At 49.0% G+C, this 19,052-nt stretch overlaps 2 protein-coding genes across 2 annotated transcripts; both read left to right on the top strand.

Moving 5' to 3' along the window:
* Positions 1–219: 219 nt before the first annotated feature.
* SEPTIN12 (septin 12) lies at positions 220–10,192 on the top strand (the record flags this gene model as incomplete). The annotated part of the gene is made up of 9 exons (XM_079718991.1): positions 220–382; positions 2,816–2,941; positions 3,009–3,090; positions 4,693–4,830; positions 4,967–5,084; positions 5,181–5,276; positions 9,032–9,128; positions 9,838–9,889; positions 9,973–10,192. The coding sequence occupies 9 exons, from the start codon at positions 220–222 to the stop codon at positions 10,190–10,192; spliced, it is 1,092 nt and encodes a 363-aa protein (XP_079575117.1).
* Positions 10,193–18,430: 8,238 nt separating this feature from the next.
* LOC307062614 (dynein light chain Tctex-type 1-like) lies at positions 18,431–18,784 on the top strand (the record flags this gene model as incomplete). The annotated part of the gene is made up of 1 exon (XM_079718358.1): positions 18,431–18,784. The coding sequence occupies one exon, from the start codon at positions 18,431–18,433 to the stop codon at positions 18,782–18,784; it is 354 nt and encodes a 117-aa protein (XP_079574484.1).
* Positions 18,785–19,052: the final 268 nt, after the last annotated feature.

The following is a 19,052-nucleotide window of genomic DNA, read 5'->3' as shown; positions in this document are numbered from 1 at the left end:
CTGGGAGGCAGCTCTCCCAGGCACCCCTCGACAAACCCCGTGGGCAGTGGAGACTTGGGGGGTGCATAGGTGAGGGGGCATGAAGTACAGGAGTGCCTGGGAGCAGGTCTTAGGAGTCAGGGTTCAGAAATGAGAACTCGGGTGGTCCCCCTCTGGAGCCCCAGCGACCCCCTTCTCCCCACCCCACCCAGATGACAGGCATCGTTGTTCCTCAGCCCCATGGACCCCCTGAGGCAGTCCCCCTCCCCCAGCTCGTCACGGGCCTCCAGGCCAAGGACCCTACCCTGTGAGATGCTTGGTTATGTGGGCATCGAGGCCGTGCTGGACCAACTGAAGATCAAGGCCATGAAGATGGGGTTTGAGTTCAACATCATGGTCGTTGGTGAGTGAAGGGCCTCAGGCTCACGGGGACAGACCAATGGACGCCACCCTGTGGGCCTGGACCTATCGCCTCTCGGAACCTCAGTCTCCCCATCTGTAAAGTGGGCCTGATAGTCTTATGTCACAAGAGTGTTGTAGGTGGAAATCTGGGAAACACTGAATTGTGAAAAGACAAAAATCACCATGAAGCCCCAACCAAACGCAAACAAAGCAATAAAAGGGGAGGCCATGTGTGGCAGGAAGTAGGGAACACCAGACTCAGATCCTGGTCCCAGGCCTTAACAACCCCCAGTGTGTGACCTGGGGCAGGGCTTCTGACCCCTCGCTGCCTCAGTTTCCTCATCTGGCTTAGCACAGTGCCTGGCATCTAGGAGGTTCCCCATGGGTCAGTTTTATCTGGAATTGCATTTTTATATATGCAAAATTAATGTTGTAGGTCAAAAACTACACTTCTCACAAAATAAACTGGATATAATGGAACATAAAATGTCAGAGTGTGTAGCACCAACTAAGGGCATTATTCTAAGGTGGGGGTACCCAACAGAAATGTCATAGGAGGGGACTTCCCTGGCAGTCCAGTGGTTAAGACTCTGCACTTCCACTTCTGGAGGCCCGAGTTCAATCCCTGGTCAGGGAACTAGGATCCCGCATGCCACGTAGCGTGACCAAAAAAAAGAAAAGAAATGTCATAGGAACCACATACATAATTTTAAATTCCCTAGTAGCTTCCTTTAGAAAAGTAAAGAGAAACAGGACAACTTACTTTTAATTGTCTTTTTTACTTAAACCAATACATTCCAAAAATACTATCATCTCGACATGTAACCCATATAAAACATTATTCATGAGATCATTTACATTGTTTTTGTCATAACAAGTCTGCAAAATATGGTTTATTCTTTTACACCAACAGCACATCTCAGTTCAGATTGGTGTATGGCCATACTGCCAGTGGCAATAGCCAGGTGTGGCTCGCATATTGGATAGCACAGCCCAAAGGACAATTTCAGTTCTTTTTTAATTTTTTAAATTTTATTTATTTGTTTATTTTTGGCCTCATTGGGTCCTCATTGCTGCGTGTGGGCTTTCTCTCTGGTTGCGGTGAGCAGGGGCTACTCTTCGTTGAGGTGCGCGGGCTTCTCATTGCGGTGGCTTCTCTTTGTTGTGGAGCATGGGCTCTAGGCACATGGGCTTCAGTAGTTGTGGCTCGCAGGCTGTAGAGCACAGGCTCAGTAGTTGTGGCACACGGGCTTAGTTGCTCTGCGGCAGGTGGGATCTTCCCAGACCAGGGCTCGAACCCGTGTTGCCTGCACTGGCAGGCGGATTTTTAACCACTGCACCACCAGGGAAGTCCCAGTTTCAGTTTTAGACACAAAAGTGTGTCCTGCCCTGTGATGTAGGATGTTTCCTACTGCAGGGCGTGGTCCGCGGAGTTTGAGAAGCCTGCACAGCAGGGAGAATGGACCATCTACAAGCTCAGGCAGCACAGGGGAATCTCACTAAAACAAGCCAGACATGAAAGAGCACGTGCTGTGTGATTCCCCAAGTAGGGGCGCGGGCAGCGCTGCTCCCTACCAGTGATGTCAGGAGAGCGGCTGTCCCTGGAGCTGTGTTAACAGTTACTGTGAGGAGGTAGGAGTGGTCTTGGGCGGAGCTGTGTGTTCTGTGTCTTTATCTGGTGCTGCATACATGGGTGGTTTAATTTGTAAAAATGCATTGACCTGCCCATCAACAGATGAATGGATAAACACAGTGTGGTCTATCCATCTGATGGAATATTATTTAGCCATGAAAAAGTATGAAGTTCTGGCACATGCAGCAGTGTGGCTGACCCTTGAAAGCATTATGCCGAGTGGGAGCAGCCAGATACAAAAGGACAGTTATTGCAAGATTCCATTTATATGAAATGTCCAAGGAATTCCCCAGAGGCCCAGTAGTTAGGACTCGGCACTTTCATTGCCTAGGGCCCGGGTTCCATCCCTGGTTGGGGAACTAAGATCCCATAAGCCAAGTGCCGCGGCCAAAAAGAAAAAAGAAGTGTCCAGAATAGGCAAACCCATAGATAGAAAGCAGATTAGTGGTTGCCAGGGGTTGGGGGGAGGGGGAATGGGGAGTGAGTGCCTAATGGATATAGAGTTTCTTGCTGGGGTGATGAAAATGTTTTGGAGCTAGACAGGGGTAGTGGTTGCACAACACTGTGCATGTACCCAATGCCACTGAATTGTACACTTTCAATGGTTAATGTTAATTTTTTATTATATGAATTTTGCCTCAATAAAAAATGGGGGAAGGCATTGAGCTGGAGACTTATGATAATACGTGCTTTGCTGTATTTGTTATACTTAGAAAACAGTTTATTTTCTAAAACTATTTAAGAATTTCAGAAACATGCCTAACGCATCCACCGTTGTTGCTGCCATGTGATTACTCACAGGACAGAGTGGGCTGGGCAAGTCCACCATGGTGAACACACTCTTCAAGTCCAAGATGTGGAAGGCCACCATGCCGGGCCTGGGGGTGCCCATACCCCAGACGCTGCAGCTGCAGTCTGTGACCCACGGTGAGTGAGCACTCCTTCACCCCACCCACCCAGGCCCACTCTCAGCCCCTCTGCTCTCCCCCTACAGTCATCGAGGAGAGCGGCGTGAAGCTTAAGCTGACCGTGACTGACACACCCGGCTTCGGGGACCAGATCAACAACGACAAGTGGTGGGTCCTGGCGGGGAGGTGGGGAGGGCAGAGCCCTGGCTGCCCCTGCCCAGCTCCTCCAGTCTCTGGGAAACATCCAGGCCTGGAGCCACCTGGCTGTGGCATCTTTGAGGCTCAGTTTTTTCGTCTGTACAGTGGGTGTGTGCAACCCTCCCCCCAAGATCAAAGGGAGTCAAGTATGTAAAGGTCTTAGCTTACTGCCTGGAAGCACTTGATAGAGGCTATGGTATGGCAGGGGGATAGAAGCCCGCACTCCAGAGTCAGGACCCCTGGGTTTGACCACTTCCCAGATGTATAACCTGGGCCTGGCCACGCAAGCTCTCTGAGCCTCTTCTTCCTTCTTCGTAACTTGGGGATGACGACATCCCCCTTGCAGAGTTGTTCTAGGCTCTCAAGGAGATGAAACACACACACACAATTGGGACTGGCTGCACAACTTGTGGGACCCAGTGCAATGAAAATGTGGGGCCCTTATTCAAAAATTACTAAGGGGCTTCCCTGGTGGCACAGTGGTTGAGAGTCCGCCTGCCGGTGCAGGGGACACGGGTTCGTGCCCCGGTCCGGGAAGATCCCACATGCCACGGAGCGGCTGGGCCCGTGAGCCATGGCTGCTGAGCCTGCACGTCTGGAGCCTGTGCTCCGCAACGGGAGAGGCCTCAACAGTGAGAGGCCCGCGTAACGCAAAAAAAAAAAAAAAATTACTAAGAATTATAAGACCACACCCACAGAGCATTCAGCCCTGCATGGGCCCTTCTTGGTTCAGAGCCCTGGGTGCCGGCTGCATCCACACTCCCGTGAAGCCAGTCCTGCACACAGCACCTCACCGAGCACTTAGTATGTGCAAGCTCTGTTCTAGACACAGGGATACAGCAATGAACAGAACTGATGAACATCTTTGTCTCCATGAAATGTATATTGTCATGGGTGTGGGGAGGCAAACTGAACAAAATTAATCAGTTTTGTGGAGGGTGAACCTGAACTCTTTATCACTGACACAGGACACTTCTGGGAGTGAAAGGGAGATGGAGCTGTAGTTGGTGGGGGAGTGCAGTTTTAAGCAGAGTGATCAAGGCAGAGGGCGGCAGGTGCAAAAGCCTTGAAGTGGGGGTGGGGTGGGAGGGGAGGCAGAGCTCAGCAGTGGGATGGGGTAGGGACTTGTAGGGCAACATAAGGACTTTGGCTTTTCTTTGGCCACTGGAGGCTGAGCAGAAAAAGGATCTTTTTGGCTGCTGTGTTGACAATAGCCCTGTGGGGGGAAGGGACCCTGGCAACAATTGGGTGAGAGCCCCTGGTGGTTTGAACCAGGCTGCGGCAATTTCTCTCCTTTAATGCTTACTCCTCCCCTACAAAGTAGGTGCTCTCTTACTGTCCCCATTTTACAGAAGAGGAAGCTGAGGAAGAGTAAGCAGGGGTCTCTCTGAAGATACAGGGGTGTGGGGGGATGGTACTTGGGTGACCAAGGGCCTCAGGTTGTGTGGGACTGAAATTCCTGTGTCCCAGGCAAATGGGGCGATTGGTCATCCTAAGGGGAGAGAACCCAGAGGACCTAGGTTGAGGGGGGCTCCTGGCGAGGTTCTGAGGCTGAGCCATCTCCCACCCCAGCTGGGACCCCATCCTGGGCTACATCAGTGAGCAGTATGAGCAGTACCTGCAGGAGGAGATCCTCATCACCAGGCAGCGACATATCCCCGACACCCGAGTGCACTGCTGCGTGTACTTCGTGCCGCCCACCGGGCACTGGTGAGGTGGCTGAGCCGGTGGGCAGAGGGCCACCTGCGTGGGGAGGAGAAGAGGAGGAGGAGGGACCCCCGGGGTGGGCTGTGGGCTGGCACCCGCTCATCATATGCCCACTGCCATGGCTGCCCCGCCTGAGCAGCCTGCGGCCCCTGGACATCAAGTTCCTGCAGCGGCTCTGCCGGACTGTGAACGTGGTGCCTGTGATCGCCCGGGCCGACAGCCTGACCATTGAGGAGCGAGAGGCCTTCAGGCACAGGGTAATCTGGGCACCTGGGACAAGTCTGGGGTCAGTGGGGGTGTGGAGGGGGGGTCAGTGCACAGGTGGGCTGAGGTCATCTGTGTGTGGTCCCCAGATCCAGGAAACCCTGAAGACTAACGGCATAGAGGTGTATCCACAGAAGTGCTTCGATGAGGACATCAATGACAAGATCCTCAACAGCAAGATCCGGGTAGGAGGCCATGGGAGGTGGGGAGGCTGGTAGGACCGAGGCTGGGTGATGTGCTTCCCACTCATCCTTTCCACCTGAAGATTCGTCTCTCTCTGCAACTTGGGGAAAGTTCATACATTTCTAGCAGGTATGAATCTCCACTCATCCACAAACTCAAGGTGAGCAAGAAATAGGTCATATCAACAACCCCCAGAATGGGAGAAAATGTTTGCAAATGATATATCTGATAAGGGACTTGTATCCTGAATATATAAAGAACTCTTACAAATCAACAATAAAAAACAAGTACCCCAAGTTGAAAATGGGCAAAGGATTTGAATAGACATTTCCCCAAAGAATTTATACAAATGGCCACTAAGCATATGAAAAATTGTTCAACATCATCAGTCATGAGGGAAATGCAAATCAAAACCACAATAAGATACCACCTCACACCCACTAGGGTAGTTAGTATCAAAATGACACAGAATGACAAGTGTTAGTAAGGATGTGGAGAAATTGGAACTTTCACACACTTCTTGTGGAAGTGTCAAATGGTGCAGCCATTTTGGAAAATAGTCTGGCAATTCTTCAAGGTTAAACACTAAGTTACTATATGGCTCAACAATTCCACTCCCCAAAGAAATGAAAACCTATGTTGACATAAAAACTCATACACAAATGTTCATAGTAGAATTATTTGTAATAGCCAAAAAGTGGAAACATTCCAAATGTCCATTAACTTGTGAATGGATAAACAAATGTGGTCTATCCATACAAGGGAATATTACTTAGCCATAAAAAGGAATAAAGTTCTGATAGATCCTACCCTAACCCTAACCCAATGTGGATAAACCTTGAAAATGTGATGCTAAGTGAAAGGAGCCAGACACAAAAGGCCAAATATTATATGACTGCATTACATGAAATGTCCAGAATAGGCAAATCTATAGAGATAGAAAATAGACTTGTGGTTGCCAGGGGCTGGGAGGTTTAGGGGAAAATGGGGAGTGACTGATAAAGGGTACGGGCTTTCATTTTGGGGTGATGAAAGTGCTCTGGAGTTAGATTTTGGTGATGGTTGCACAACTTGTGAGAATACTGATAACTACTGAACTGTACCTCTAAAAGGGCAAATTTTGTGGTTTGTAAATTATACTCAGTAAAGTTGGAGAAAGAAAGAGAGAGAGGAAGGAAGGGAGGAAGGGAGAAAGAAAAGAAAAGATAAGAGAGAAAGAAGGAAGGAAGGAAGGAAGGAAGGAAGGAAGGAAGGAAGGAAGGAAGGGGGAGGGGAAGAAAGAAAGGAAATAGCCACATCTTCATTTTCTCTGAATCAACTGAATTTCACCTCCAAGCCCCCATCTTCCTGTCCTTGTGGTACATTCAATGTCAGTCTGTCTGGATCCTGCAAAGCATCTGGGTGAGGCCTGGGATTCTTCATCCATAGACACCTGGCCTCCACTCCCTCCCCCAGGGACCCTGCTAACCTACACAGCACTTTAGCTTGAATTAGAAAAAGGCAGTAGCTTCCTTCACCGAAGGGAGCCTGCATGGGATTTCAGCCCTACACAGCCTCACGGTGGGTTACCTTTGTGCAGTGCACAGACTGCACATCTGTACATAGAAACCCTGCTTCTTGTCTGGCATCCAAATTCTCCACACATTCCCTCTTTCCGCTCCCAGTTGGAGCAATGAACAGTATTTCCTGTGAAAGGTTCAAAGAGGCTTGACCTTCTGCTTTCTGTCCTGAGGCCAGCAAAGACAGCAGCCTGCTCACAGCTGGAACAGTGCTGGGGGAAATAAACGAGCATGTATTCAAATTAACCTCTCAATAAATCATCCAGATATATAACATCTATTGAGGGTCAAATATGGGCTGATGCATAATAAGTGTGCAAGAGACAGTTATTATTATTAGCCTCAATTTATTCCCCATCACAACCTAATTCTTAGAAAAACAAACCTACATGCAGCACTTGCCTGTTTAATCTCCACTTCCTTCCACGAATAAGTAAACAACCAGAATTTACAACAGGGCTCAGCAAACTTTTTTTGTGAAGGGCCAGACTATGGTAAGTATTTTAGACTTTGTTGCAATTACTCAACTCTGCTGTAGTAGAATGAAAGCAACATAGACAAGAGTAAATGAATGACGGGGGCTGTATGCCAACGAACTTGCCTGCTTTGGCCCAGGAACCATAGCTTGCCAGCCCCTGGTTTACAAAATTCTCTCTTTCTTTTTAATTTTTTGGCCGTGCCCCGCGGCATATGGGATCTTCCCCGACCAGGGTTCGAACCCATGTCTCCTGTAGCGGAAGGGCGGAGTCTTAACCACTGGACGGCCAGGGAAGTCCTCTCTCTCTCTTTTTAAATTTCTTTTATTGAAGTATAGTTGATTTACAATGTTGTGTTAGTTTCTGGTGTACAGCAAAGTGATTCAGTTATATATATATATATATATTTATTTATATATACGTGTTTATAAATATATATATATATATTCCTTTTCATATTCTTTTCCATTATGGTGTATTACAGGATTTTGAATATAGCTCCCTGTGCTATACAGTAGGACCTTGTTTTTTATCCAGTCTCTGGTTTGTATCTGCTAATATAGTGGTTTGTATCTGCTAATCCCAAACTCCCAGTCCATCCCTCCCCTACCCCACCCCCTTGGCAACCACAAATCTGTTCTCTATGTCTGTGAATCTGTTTCTGTTTTGTAGATAGGTTCATCTGTACCATATTTTAGATTCCCACATATAAGTGATATCATATAATATTTGTCTTTCTCTTTCATTTTTTAAATTTATTTATTTATTTATTTATTTTTGGCTGCATTGGGTCTCCATTGCTGTGCGCGGGCTTTCTCTAGTTGCCGCGAGCCGGGGCTACTCTTGGTTGCGGTGCATGTGCTTCTCACTGCAGTGGCTTCTCTTGTTGGGGAGCATGGGCTCTAGGCACACAGGCTTCAGTAGTTGTGGCACACAGGCTCAGTAGTTGTGGCTCGTGGGCTAAGAGCACAGGCTCAGTAGTTGTGGCGCACAGGCTTAGTTGCTCCGTGGCATGTGGGTTCTTCCTGGACCAGGGCTTGAACCCATGTCTTCTTCATCGGCAGGCGGATTCTTAACCACTGCGCCACCAGGGAAGTCCCTGTCTTTCTCTTTCTGATTTACTTCAATTAGTATGATAATCTCTAGGTCCATCCATGTTGCTGAAAGTGGCATTATTTCGTTCTTTTTTATGGCTGAGTAATATTCCATTGTATATATATATGCCATATCTTCTTTATCCATTCAGCTGTCAATGGACATTTAGGTTATTTCCATGTCTTGGCTATTGTAAATAGCGCTGCTATGAACTAAGAAGTGCATGTATCTTTTCGAATTATAGTACAAAATTATCTCTTAACCTCATGATAGTGGTTGAAGGTGGTAAGAAATTGGGCATGAGCAGAATTATATCACTAATGTAGCTCTGAGTAACACTTGGCTTCCAAGACTTGTTCTGCTAATCCCTTCATTATGCTAAGCCCAAATTTATGCTTCCCAAACATTCACAGAGCCCTGCATCAGTATTGTCATGACTCCCATTTTACAGATGAGGAAACCGAGGCACACTGATTAGACTTTGTGTCTTCTGACTTCAGATATCTGTGCTCCTTCTATCACTTTCTCTCCCCACAAAGGACAGCATCCTGCACGTTCCTACCTCAGTGTCTTCTCTCTCCACTTCCCGGCTGGGGCCAACCCTCCGATCTTGTCCCTTCCCTGCAGGAACGGATCCCCTTCGCTGTGGTCGGGGCTGACCGAGAGCACATTGTGAATGGGAGGTGTGTCCTGGGCCGGAAGACGAAGTGGGGCATCATTGAAGGTCAGTGCAGGGGCCCTGGCAAGGGCTCAGGGGAGAACATGTTGAAAAGCCCTGTTGCCTTTGGCATCCTTACACCCACCACAGAGCCCAGCACAGGAAACAGACAGACCTGGGATCAAGTTTCTTTGTGCAGCTCAGAAGCCCCGGGCAAGTTCCCCGACCCCCTGGGCCTCAGCTGCCTCGCAGTCAAATGGGTATCATTGTAACATCAACCTCATAGGGTGGTTGGAGGGGGCAGAGCCTCTGCTTTGCATGATACCTGGCACCCAGGAGGCACCCTATTCATTCACTAGAATTGATTGTGGGGCCTACTATGTGCCGGGCATGCTATGTGGAATTCCTGAAGGGATACAGTGAAAGCGGGACCAATAATATCCCTGTGCCCACAGAGCTGACCAGACAAGGACAGGTGTGAAAAGCACAGTGAAGGAAATGTGGGATGGGAGGGGGTACCTGAGGGAGCAGAGGAAGGCCTTGCTGATTCAACAGCTGTTTATAGGAGCCACCTGTACCAGGGGCTGGGACACAGCCGTGAATGAATGAATGAACTAACAAACAAACGGGAGGTGGGCTAACACAGGGAGACATGTGGGGAAGGGCTGGCGGTGGCAGGGGGTGTGCAGCATACAGCAGGCGCTTACTCGGTGCTGGCTGAGGGCAGGGCGTGGAACAGAGCCTGCGCTCAGGGGTTTGGTGCCGTATCTTGCAGTGGAGAACATGGCTCACAGTGAGTTCCCCCTCCTGAGAGACCTGCTCATCCGGTGAGCATGTGGGGAGCCTGGGGGGCTGCGGGGGCCCTGGAGGATGCCCTGGAAGTCCTGCTGACCTGCCGCCCATCTCCCAGCTCCCACCTCCAAGACCTGAAGGACATCACACACAACGTCCACTATGAGAACTACCGCACCTTCAGACTGAATGAAAGCCACGTGCTGCCCCGAGGGCCTGGCTGGGTGAACTGGGCCCCGGCCCCGGCCTCTGTCCCTGGCCCCGCTGGCCCCCAGGCCACCCCCGGACCCCCAAAGGTCTGCTGGTGGGCCAAGGACAACTCAGATGAGGAATGCTGAGCACCGGCACATCCCGGGCCCGCGGGGCTCCCCGGGTCCTGGGCAGCCCCCGACACACACCTGTGTACTAGAGCATGTATTAAAGGGTGGACATTGCTTTTTATGAAAAGCTGTGCTTTGAAAACAATAGGCGTTTTGTAAATGACTTCTTTGAGCTATCCTCAAATAAAACTATTGTTCTTTTTAAAATAGTGTGAGACTCTCAGGCCCTCAGGAGTCTTGAAGACCTGGGAGGGCCTGCCTTGAACGACCAGCCCCTTCTGCCCCAGAACCAGAGTCAAGTTCCAAATCATGCTCTGCTGTCCGTATCAGGCTCTGCCGTCTGTCCCAAAGCCTCCCTCCTGCATGGGGCGTTGTAAACACTTAAAAACTCATCTTTGCCATCTTCCCCAAACTCTGTGCCCCTCACTCCTGCCTTCCCTTTTGCTCCACCCTGGCAGACCAGAGTGGTGAGAAAACAACTCCAAATTTGGAGTCTGGCGAAGCTGATGTGAAAATCCCCACCCTGCCACTGACCCTGTGCGATGTGACCTTGGGCAAGTCACTTACTCTTGTGGGCCTCAGTTTCCTCATCTATAAAACTGGGGTGATACTGTCGCTCCCACAGTGTTGTTGTGTGGACAAAACGGAGTGATTCAGGGAATGTGCCTGCCACCCCTGGAGAAACAGCTCTCAGAGATGACAGGAAGAGCAGAGACCACGGGTACAGGGCAGAGGCTGTGCCCACAGGGTGTGTGAGCACTTCCCAGGACTCTCTGGAACCCTCGAAAGGAAATGGACTTCACGGAAGCCCACATGGTACACCCAAGCTCCCCTAGGGCGCAAGCAGGCGGTGAGCATTCAGTAAGTGACCATGGGGAGCAGCAGTGGTATCCCAGCTGCCAGCCTGCACGCTCCTGGTCACTGGAGCAATCTTTTTCTGGGGGGGGTGGCGGTATTCCAAGGACAGTTGGTCCTGCTCTCTGCTGATGACTTTACCTCCAGTTCTGGAAGCTCTTGCCACGCCCACAGTGATGCTGCAGCCCATGCTTGGCACAGACTCAGTTGTGTACCCAGTAACAGCCGTGCATAGATTTCTTCTGCATTTCCTGACCTGGGTCAGCTGGGTGAGGGTGAAGGCCTCAGCTGACACATCTTGGGATTCCCCAGGCCCAGCAAGCACGGATTACAAATCCAGCTCTGCCGCTTTTTAACTGCAGGACTTTAGGACTTTAGACAAGTCACCTGACATCCCAGAATCCACTTCCTCCTTTGGAAAACAGGGACAGCATCGCCAACCTCCTACTTCAGGGTGTGTGAAGACAAGCCTGTTCATAGATGCCCAGGTCCCATAAGGAGCCATTTTACTTATTGTTTTGTTCCGTTTTGTAGGCACGGCGGGGGGCGATGGTTTCTTTTATGTGGTACACTAATCAGGTTCATGTCATAATGATACAGTCATCATATTAACAATAGTGGGCATTTTTTAAAATGGGGAATCACAAAATGAATTCCCATGTACCTGGTATAATAAAATATTCCCCCGATTTCACGGACGAGAATGTTCATAGCAGCTTAATTCATGATAGCCTATAACTGGAAACTGCAAATGTTGGGTGGCAGGAGAGTGGATAAGCTATGGTAGAGTCACACAATGGACCGCTCCTGGGCATTAAAAATGAACCTACTACTGATAAACACAACAGCATGGGTGAGTTTCACAGACCTAATGGAGAGCGAAAGAAGCCAGCAAGCAAAGAGAATGCACCCTGTGGATGCCCTTTTACAGAGTTCAAGAACAGGAAGAATCAGTCGAAGGTGATGTAAATCAGATTTGTGCTTTTGGGCAAGGGCTGGGACTGCCGACTGGGGAGGGGCATGAAGGAGCCTTCAAAGAATTGAAAATGACCTATATTTTGATCTGGGCGAGGTTACACAGGTGTACAGCTTTGTAAGATTCTTTGAGCCATACCCTTCAGATTTGTGCACGTTACCGTAGCCATGTTATACTGCAAGTATAAAAATCTTAGATGGTGAAGAGAAATTGTAAAAAATTAAAATAGGAACAGTATACAACCAATAATGCCTGCTTAAAAATCAGTACTGCAGTTATTTAAAATTATTTATGAGAATATTTGCTAGGTTTCAATATTTCAAGAATGCAAATTCCCAATAATGGCTATTTTGTTGTTGTTGCTGCTGCTGTTAAAAAAGCACATTAGGGGCTTCCCTGGTGGCGCAGTGCTGAAGAATCCGCCTGCCAGTGCAGGGGACATGGGTTCACTAAAGATCCCGCATGCTGCAACGAAGATCTTGCACGCGGCAACAAAGATCCCGTGTGCCGCAACTAAGACCCAGTGCCCACAAATAAATAAATAAATAAATATTAAAAAACAATCTCTGTGAGATTTATCCCTCCATCATTCTGTTGATCGACATTGAAATTGTTTTTAGGTTTTATCATTACAAAGAACACTGCTCTGAACAGAGAGGCAGTCTTTATTATTTACAAAATTAGCATATATTAAGCCTTTATTATGTGTCAGGCATTCTATTGCCTATTTAAATCACAACAGCGCCTATCCCAGGTGTTACTATCCTCATTTTACTAAACTGTTATTCTTACCTTCTCCCTCCTTCACCCCAACCGAATCAGCCCCAGGGCCCTGTGGCTTCCGCTTTAGGAATCTGGGTCAGATCCCTCCTTCTATGACTACCACCATCACTAGTATTACCTCAACTTCGGGCCCCAGGAGCTTCCAGCTGCTCTCACTGCTCCCCTCTGGTCTCCTTTAGAGCTGTACTCCACAAAGCTTCCTCTCCTGTCAGGACACTATCCTGCTTAAAACCCCAAACTCTGTTGGTTTCCCCTTGCTCTTAGGATATAACCCTCAATCCTCACAGGAGCCACCCAGGCCCTCCTGCTTGGTCTCACCTCTCCAGCCTCATCTCCCAAGCTTGGCCCCCTGCACCAGGGCCACAATGGTCTCCTTTCTGTCCCGCAAATGCACCCCGATCTCTTGGGCCTCAGGACCTTCACACCTGCGGTTCCTTCTGTGTGGACCCCTCTTCCCCCATTCCCCAGGCTAACTCTAAGATACCTTCCTTCCTCTGCTCAACTGTCACGTCCATCCTAAGAGGGACAGGTCCCCTCTTCTCTATCCGTTTGGCAGCATTCACCAAAGAGGTGACTAAACAATTATTTGTGCAATTATTTGTCCGCTGTATGCCTCTCTTTGCAGAATGTAAGTTCCATGAAAGAAAGCACTTGTTCACCACCGCCGCCGAAACCCCAGCACCTAGCAAAGCTGGCAGATGTGATCGCTCATATGTGGCTTTAAAAAATATATGTATGGGGCTTCCCTGGTGGCGAAGTGGTTGAGAGTCCGCCTGCCGATGCAGGGGACATGGGTTCGTGCCCCGGTCCGGGAGGATCCCACATGACGCGGAGCGGCTGGGCCCGTGAGCCATGGCCGCTGAGCCTGCGCGTCCGGCGCCTGTGCTCCGCAACGGGAGAGGCCACAACAGTGAGAGGCCCGCGTACCGCAAAAAAAAAAAAAAAAAAAAAAAAAAAAAAAAAATATATATATATATATATATATATATATATATATATATAAAATGTATGAACGGATAAAAGGATTTTGAACGACTTAACGTCCCCCATTCACACTGTGGAAACTGAGGCTAAGAGCACGCAAGGGACTGGCCCGTGGCCTCGGCAACGACAAAGTCGCACCCAAAGGCTAATGCCTCTTCTCCCCAGCCCCTCGCAAGGCCACCTCCAGGGGAGACCCTCAAAGCAACGTGACACCGCCCCGCCCCAACGAGTCCCTTGGGTATCTGCCAGTCAGGTGCGGCGCACGACACGCTGGGAAAGTAGTCCGGCCGCTCCCGGATTCCGGCGCCCGCGACTTCCGCTTCCGGCGGGCACAGTCCTCGCGCGAGGCTTTGGGAAAGACGCGCGATACCGCGGCGGTGGGTACGTTCTTGGTCTCGGTCCCTGCGCGGCGGAGGCTGTCCTTCATTGTGCGCTTAATGAGTGCGGTGCTCCGCTGCTCCCCTTAGTTGTGCGCTGGGGCTCCTTCCCGGGCTCGGAGGTTGAAACTCTGGGAAGGGAGGTGACTTGCGTGCGGCCGCAGCCTTTGAGGCAGAGGCGGGACTCGAATAAGGACTGCCTTCCCTTCCCGGCCTCTTTTCGCTGTGGCGTCACCGGGCGCGCTACAGAGCGAGTTTAACCAAAAGGACAGGGAGAGAGTCAAGTGTAGCCGACTGAGTCAGGCCTTAGGATGTCTGCGATATTATTACTGGCTAAAGTGGATTAACCCAGGACTTAGGAGCTGTAGTTCTGGAATCAAGAATTTGTGTTCCAGGGACTTCCCTGGTGGCGCAGTGGTTAAGAATGCGCCTGCCATTGCAGGGGACACGGGTTTGATTCCTGGTCTGGGAAGATCCCACATGCCGCAGAGGGGCTGGGCCCGTAAGCCATGGCCGCTGAGCCTGCGCCTCCGGAGCCTGTGCTCCACAACGGGAGAGGCCACAACAGTGAGAGGCCCGCGTACCGCAAAAAAAAAAAAAACTGTGTTCCGACCCCATTGCTGTCACTTCCTAGCCATATGATCCCCCGTGGGTTCAATACCTAAAACTCTCAGAGATTCAGGGTTGTTTTTTTTTAACCTGTAGAGATACAGTACCTCTGGCGTTACTAAATTAAGAACGGAGTGTGAATGCTATTGCCTGGTGATCAGAAATTGGTGGCCATTATTATTGTATCAGGAAGAAGAAGGCAGGACAAGGAATTGGGGTTAGAAGTTGTTGGGGTTTTGAGGAGGGAGGACTAGGCCTTGACATGGGAGTCCTTTATCTCCCAGGCAGAGGGTAGGCAAAGGCACTTGGCCTCTCTTTTGCAGTCTTATTGTGGACAATTTCTACCTTTGGAACCCCCAAAGGGCACTTCCTGCTTCTCCAGAGCACTCTTCTCTGTCAGGGATAGGGAGCCGGGTTACCCTGGAAGTGGTGGCAAAGATTCTTTTCTCGACCAGACTCTATTCAGGCTCCTTTGAACTCTCTTCTCAACTAGGCCCTGACTTTTGGGCTTCCATGTTCATCTCTGCATTGTTCACTTGTAGCCAGTTTAGCCAGAACCACCTGCCCCCACCCTAGTTGGGTTCCTTATCCTCTCACATTCCCCAGGTGATTGATGTCTGATCACCCTGGCCTTCCTTCAGCAAGAAACCCCTCTTACCCTGATGATTCCTTTTGTTAATTTTCCAATGCCTCCCCCGAGCCCTGCACCTTGGCTATAAGTTCCCACCTTTCCTTCTTGTATTCAGAGATGAACCTGATCTCTCTCCACTGCAAAATCCCACTGCAGTGTAACAGGCAAGAACCTTTGTATTCTATTACAGGTTAATAACTAAAGGGATGACACCTATAAGCTTAAATTATCCATAATGGCCCATCTCTAGGAACCCTGCCTCCCAGGTAATGAGCATTAAGCTAAAAAATACCTTTGTTTAGCTCACAGGAAACAATCCTCACGAGACCCACCTGTGAATGACTGAAAGAAATGAACACCTCCCCTCTGGAGGCTAGCCCAAACCAGGAAATTTTGACTTTACTCCCTCTCCTTTTAGTATAAAAGAAGTCTGAATTCTAACTCAGGCAAGATGGTTCTTTGGGACACGAGTCCACCATCTTCTCAGTCTGCCAGCTTTCTGAATAAAGTCGCTGTTCCTTGCCCCAACAACTCGTCTCTTGATTTATTGGCCTGTTGTTCAACAAGCAGTACAAGCTTGGACTCAGTAACCTCAGTGGTCCCTAACAAGTGCCATGAATAATTTTTTTCTTTAAAATGGTGAAAGAAGCCCATTCCTCAGCTGTGCCTCTCTCTGTGTGTCTGTCTCTGTCTCTCACAGGCTGGCTCTCCTCTGTGTGGTTGGCTTCAGCCCACAGCAGATTTCTTGGAGGAAGTTGGACATTTTACCTGTATTTCTCTTTTCTTAGCTCTGGCCTCCTCCCCTTTTAAGACAGCCTTTGGAGAAAGTGTTGAAGCCAAGGATATGCTGGCTTCCCTTCCTGAGATGGAGCCCAGGTGAATGAATGGTCCTTTGTCTAGATATTTTCTACCCAAAAGAGCAACTGTATTGCTCTTTCCCCTCCACTGGTGTGTTTTTCTTCATGGCACTATTACCACCTGCATCATTTTTTGTCTGTGTATACAGGCATACCTTGGAGATATTGCCAGTTTGGTCCCAGACCACTGCAAAAAAGAGAATATCACAATAAAGTGAGTCACGTGAATTTTTGGTTTCCCAGTGCATATAAAAGTTAGATTTACATTATACTGTAGTCTGTTGAGTGTGCAATAGCATTATGTCTAAAAAAATGTACATACCTTAATTTAAAAAATACTTTATTGCTAAAATATGCTAACCATCACCTGACAATGCAGGGTGGCCACAAACCTTCAATGTGTAAAAAATGCAATATGTGCAAAGCTCAATAAAGTGAAGTGCGATAAAACGAGGTCTACCTGTACATCCTTGTTTGTGCCAGACACAGCCCAGAAACGTGTTGGTGGGTTTGGTTTATGTCACACAAGATTTAAACCCACTTTGAGTCTACATTCAAAACTGGGAATTTTCACCTAAACATCCAGATATCTGGCTTCTGGGGAGTGATCAGATTGGCAGGCAGTGTGGGGTCTGCATCCCCCACTGCTTCCCGTGGCCTTGACACTGAGGCCTTGCACCTGCTCCACCTGTCACAACGACACTGTTGTGTCTCTTGTAGAGAGAAATTCGCCACATTCACATCACTCTCACACACGGTAATAGAGAAGAAAGACCAAGAGGGACACGTGTTTTAAGAAAAACGGGAGAGAGCCCATGTCTTTGTGGAAAACAAGAATATTCCAGAATGTTTGGTGCACTAATGCATGTCTGTGTCGAAAGCCCAGTCTTGCCTTCCCCACCCCTGGCCCTTGTGGGTGTTTGAGCAGGTGTGGGTGGTGGTCTGAGGGGAATCTTTTGCCGTTCCAGGGACTGGTGGTGTTTGTGGGTCTGGCTGTGTGCTGTGGACTGAACTGTGTCCCTCCAGAACTCATGTTGAAGCCCTAACCCCCGACGTGACTATATCTGGAGACAGGGTCTATAGGAGTTAACTAAGATTAAAGGAAGAAAGGCATCACTGTCTCTTTCCACCAAGTGAGGACAGAGAAGACACCATCTATGAGCCAGGAAGACAGTCTTCACCAGGAACCAAATCTGCTGGCACCTTGATCTTGGACTTCCTGCCTCCAGAAGTGTGAGAAATAAATGTCTGTTGGTTAAGTGCCCAGTTTGTGATATTCTGTTACAGCAGCCTGAGCAGACTATGACACTGTGTTTTTTCCAAGAGAAGGGTGTGAATCTTCACCCTATTCTGAGCCACATCTGGGCCGACCGCGAGCAGGGGAGTTTAGCATACGTCATCCCCACGGGTAAGGATTTCTGAGCATGCCTGGTGGGCCTTGATTCCCCTTCTTCTTCCACACTCCAGCCTTTCTCCGTGATGCCTTCATCCTACAGGCAGCACTCCCTCAAAGGAATCATCATGTTTTGCATGCCCGTTCTTATCCATCTGCTTCCTTTTTTTTTTTAAAGATTTATTTATTTATTTTTTGGCCATGTTGAGTCTTCGTTGCTGCACGTGGGCTTTCTCTAGTTGTGGCGAGCAGGGTCTACTCTTCATTGCGGTGCGCAGGCTTCTCATTGTGGTGGCTTCTCTTGTTGTGGAGCATGGGCTCTAGGTGCACAGGCTTCAGTAGTTGCAGCACATGGGCTCAGTAGTTGTGGCACACGGGCTCCAGAGCACAGGCTCAGTAGTTGTGGCGCACGGGCTTAGTTGCTCTGAGGCATGTGGGATCTTCCAGGACCAGGGAATTGAACCTGTGTCCCCTGCATAGGCAGGCGGATTCTTAACCACTGTGCCACCAGGGAAGTCCTACCCATCTACTTCTCATTTAACTTGCTGGCTGCAGGGAAAAGACATATCAAGTTTCAAATGCTGGGTGGTTCGAGGTATAAACAATGGCTATCTCCTGCCTCCCTGTTAATTGATGTATCCTCTTGTCTAAAATTTAATAATGGAACCAAAACACAACCAGACTCCAAGGAGAGATTTCACAGCATTGCACAGCAAGCCCTCTTATCCTTCATCCTTTCTGTTGATGAAAATAATAGCAGAGGGAGGCGGAGGTGAGGCGCTGAAGGAAAGATGGAAGACTGCCAGGCTACCGAGGAGACTGCTTGTGTTGTTGATAAAGTGAGCAACATTGTAAAAGGAAATGTTGCTCACTTCATAGAAAGTGCCATCGGTGGCAACGCCTATCAGCACAGCAAAGTGAATCAGTGGACCACAAACGTAGTGGAGCAAAGTTTAAGCCAACTCACCAAGCTGGGGAAACCATTTAAATACATTGTGACCTGTGTAATCATGCAGAAGAATGGAGCGGAATTGCACACGGCAAGTTCCTACTTCTGGGACAGCTCTACTGATGGGAGCTGCACTGTGCGATGGGAGAACAAGACCATGTACTGCATTGTCAGCGCCTTCGGGCTGTCCATTTGACCGCCTCGTCCAGCCTGTGATCTTTCTCCTTTTGTCCCAACATTTCTCTTCCATCTTCTAACCACCAGCCATCTAGTCAGTGATCACCTGTCTCACTCTCTTTAAGTGTGTTTTTGTGGCACTCTCAAAATGTAGAGAAAAAACCCAAATAACCACACTGTTCTGTGACCTGCACACCCTAAGTCAGAGGAATCATCACTGAAGGTAGTCAGGAGTCTGTCCTGCCACTTGTCTTAGCTTTGAATGTTTCTTTTCAAAGGTGCTAAAA

Source organism: Hyperoodon ampullatus, assembly GCF_949752795.1.
Source record: "Hyperoodon ampullatus genome assembly, chromosome: 14".
Classification (NCBI taxonomy): domain Eukaryota; kingdom Metazoa; phylum Chordata; class Mammalia; order Artiodactyla; family Ziphiidae; genus Hyperoodon; species Hyperoodon ampullatus.
Note: the sequence above shows the minus strand (reverse complement) of the source record. Positions and strands in the feature narration are given on the sequence as shown.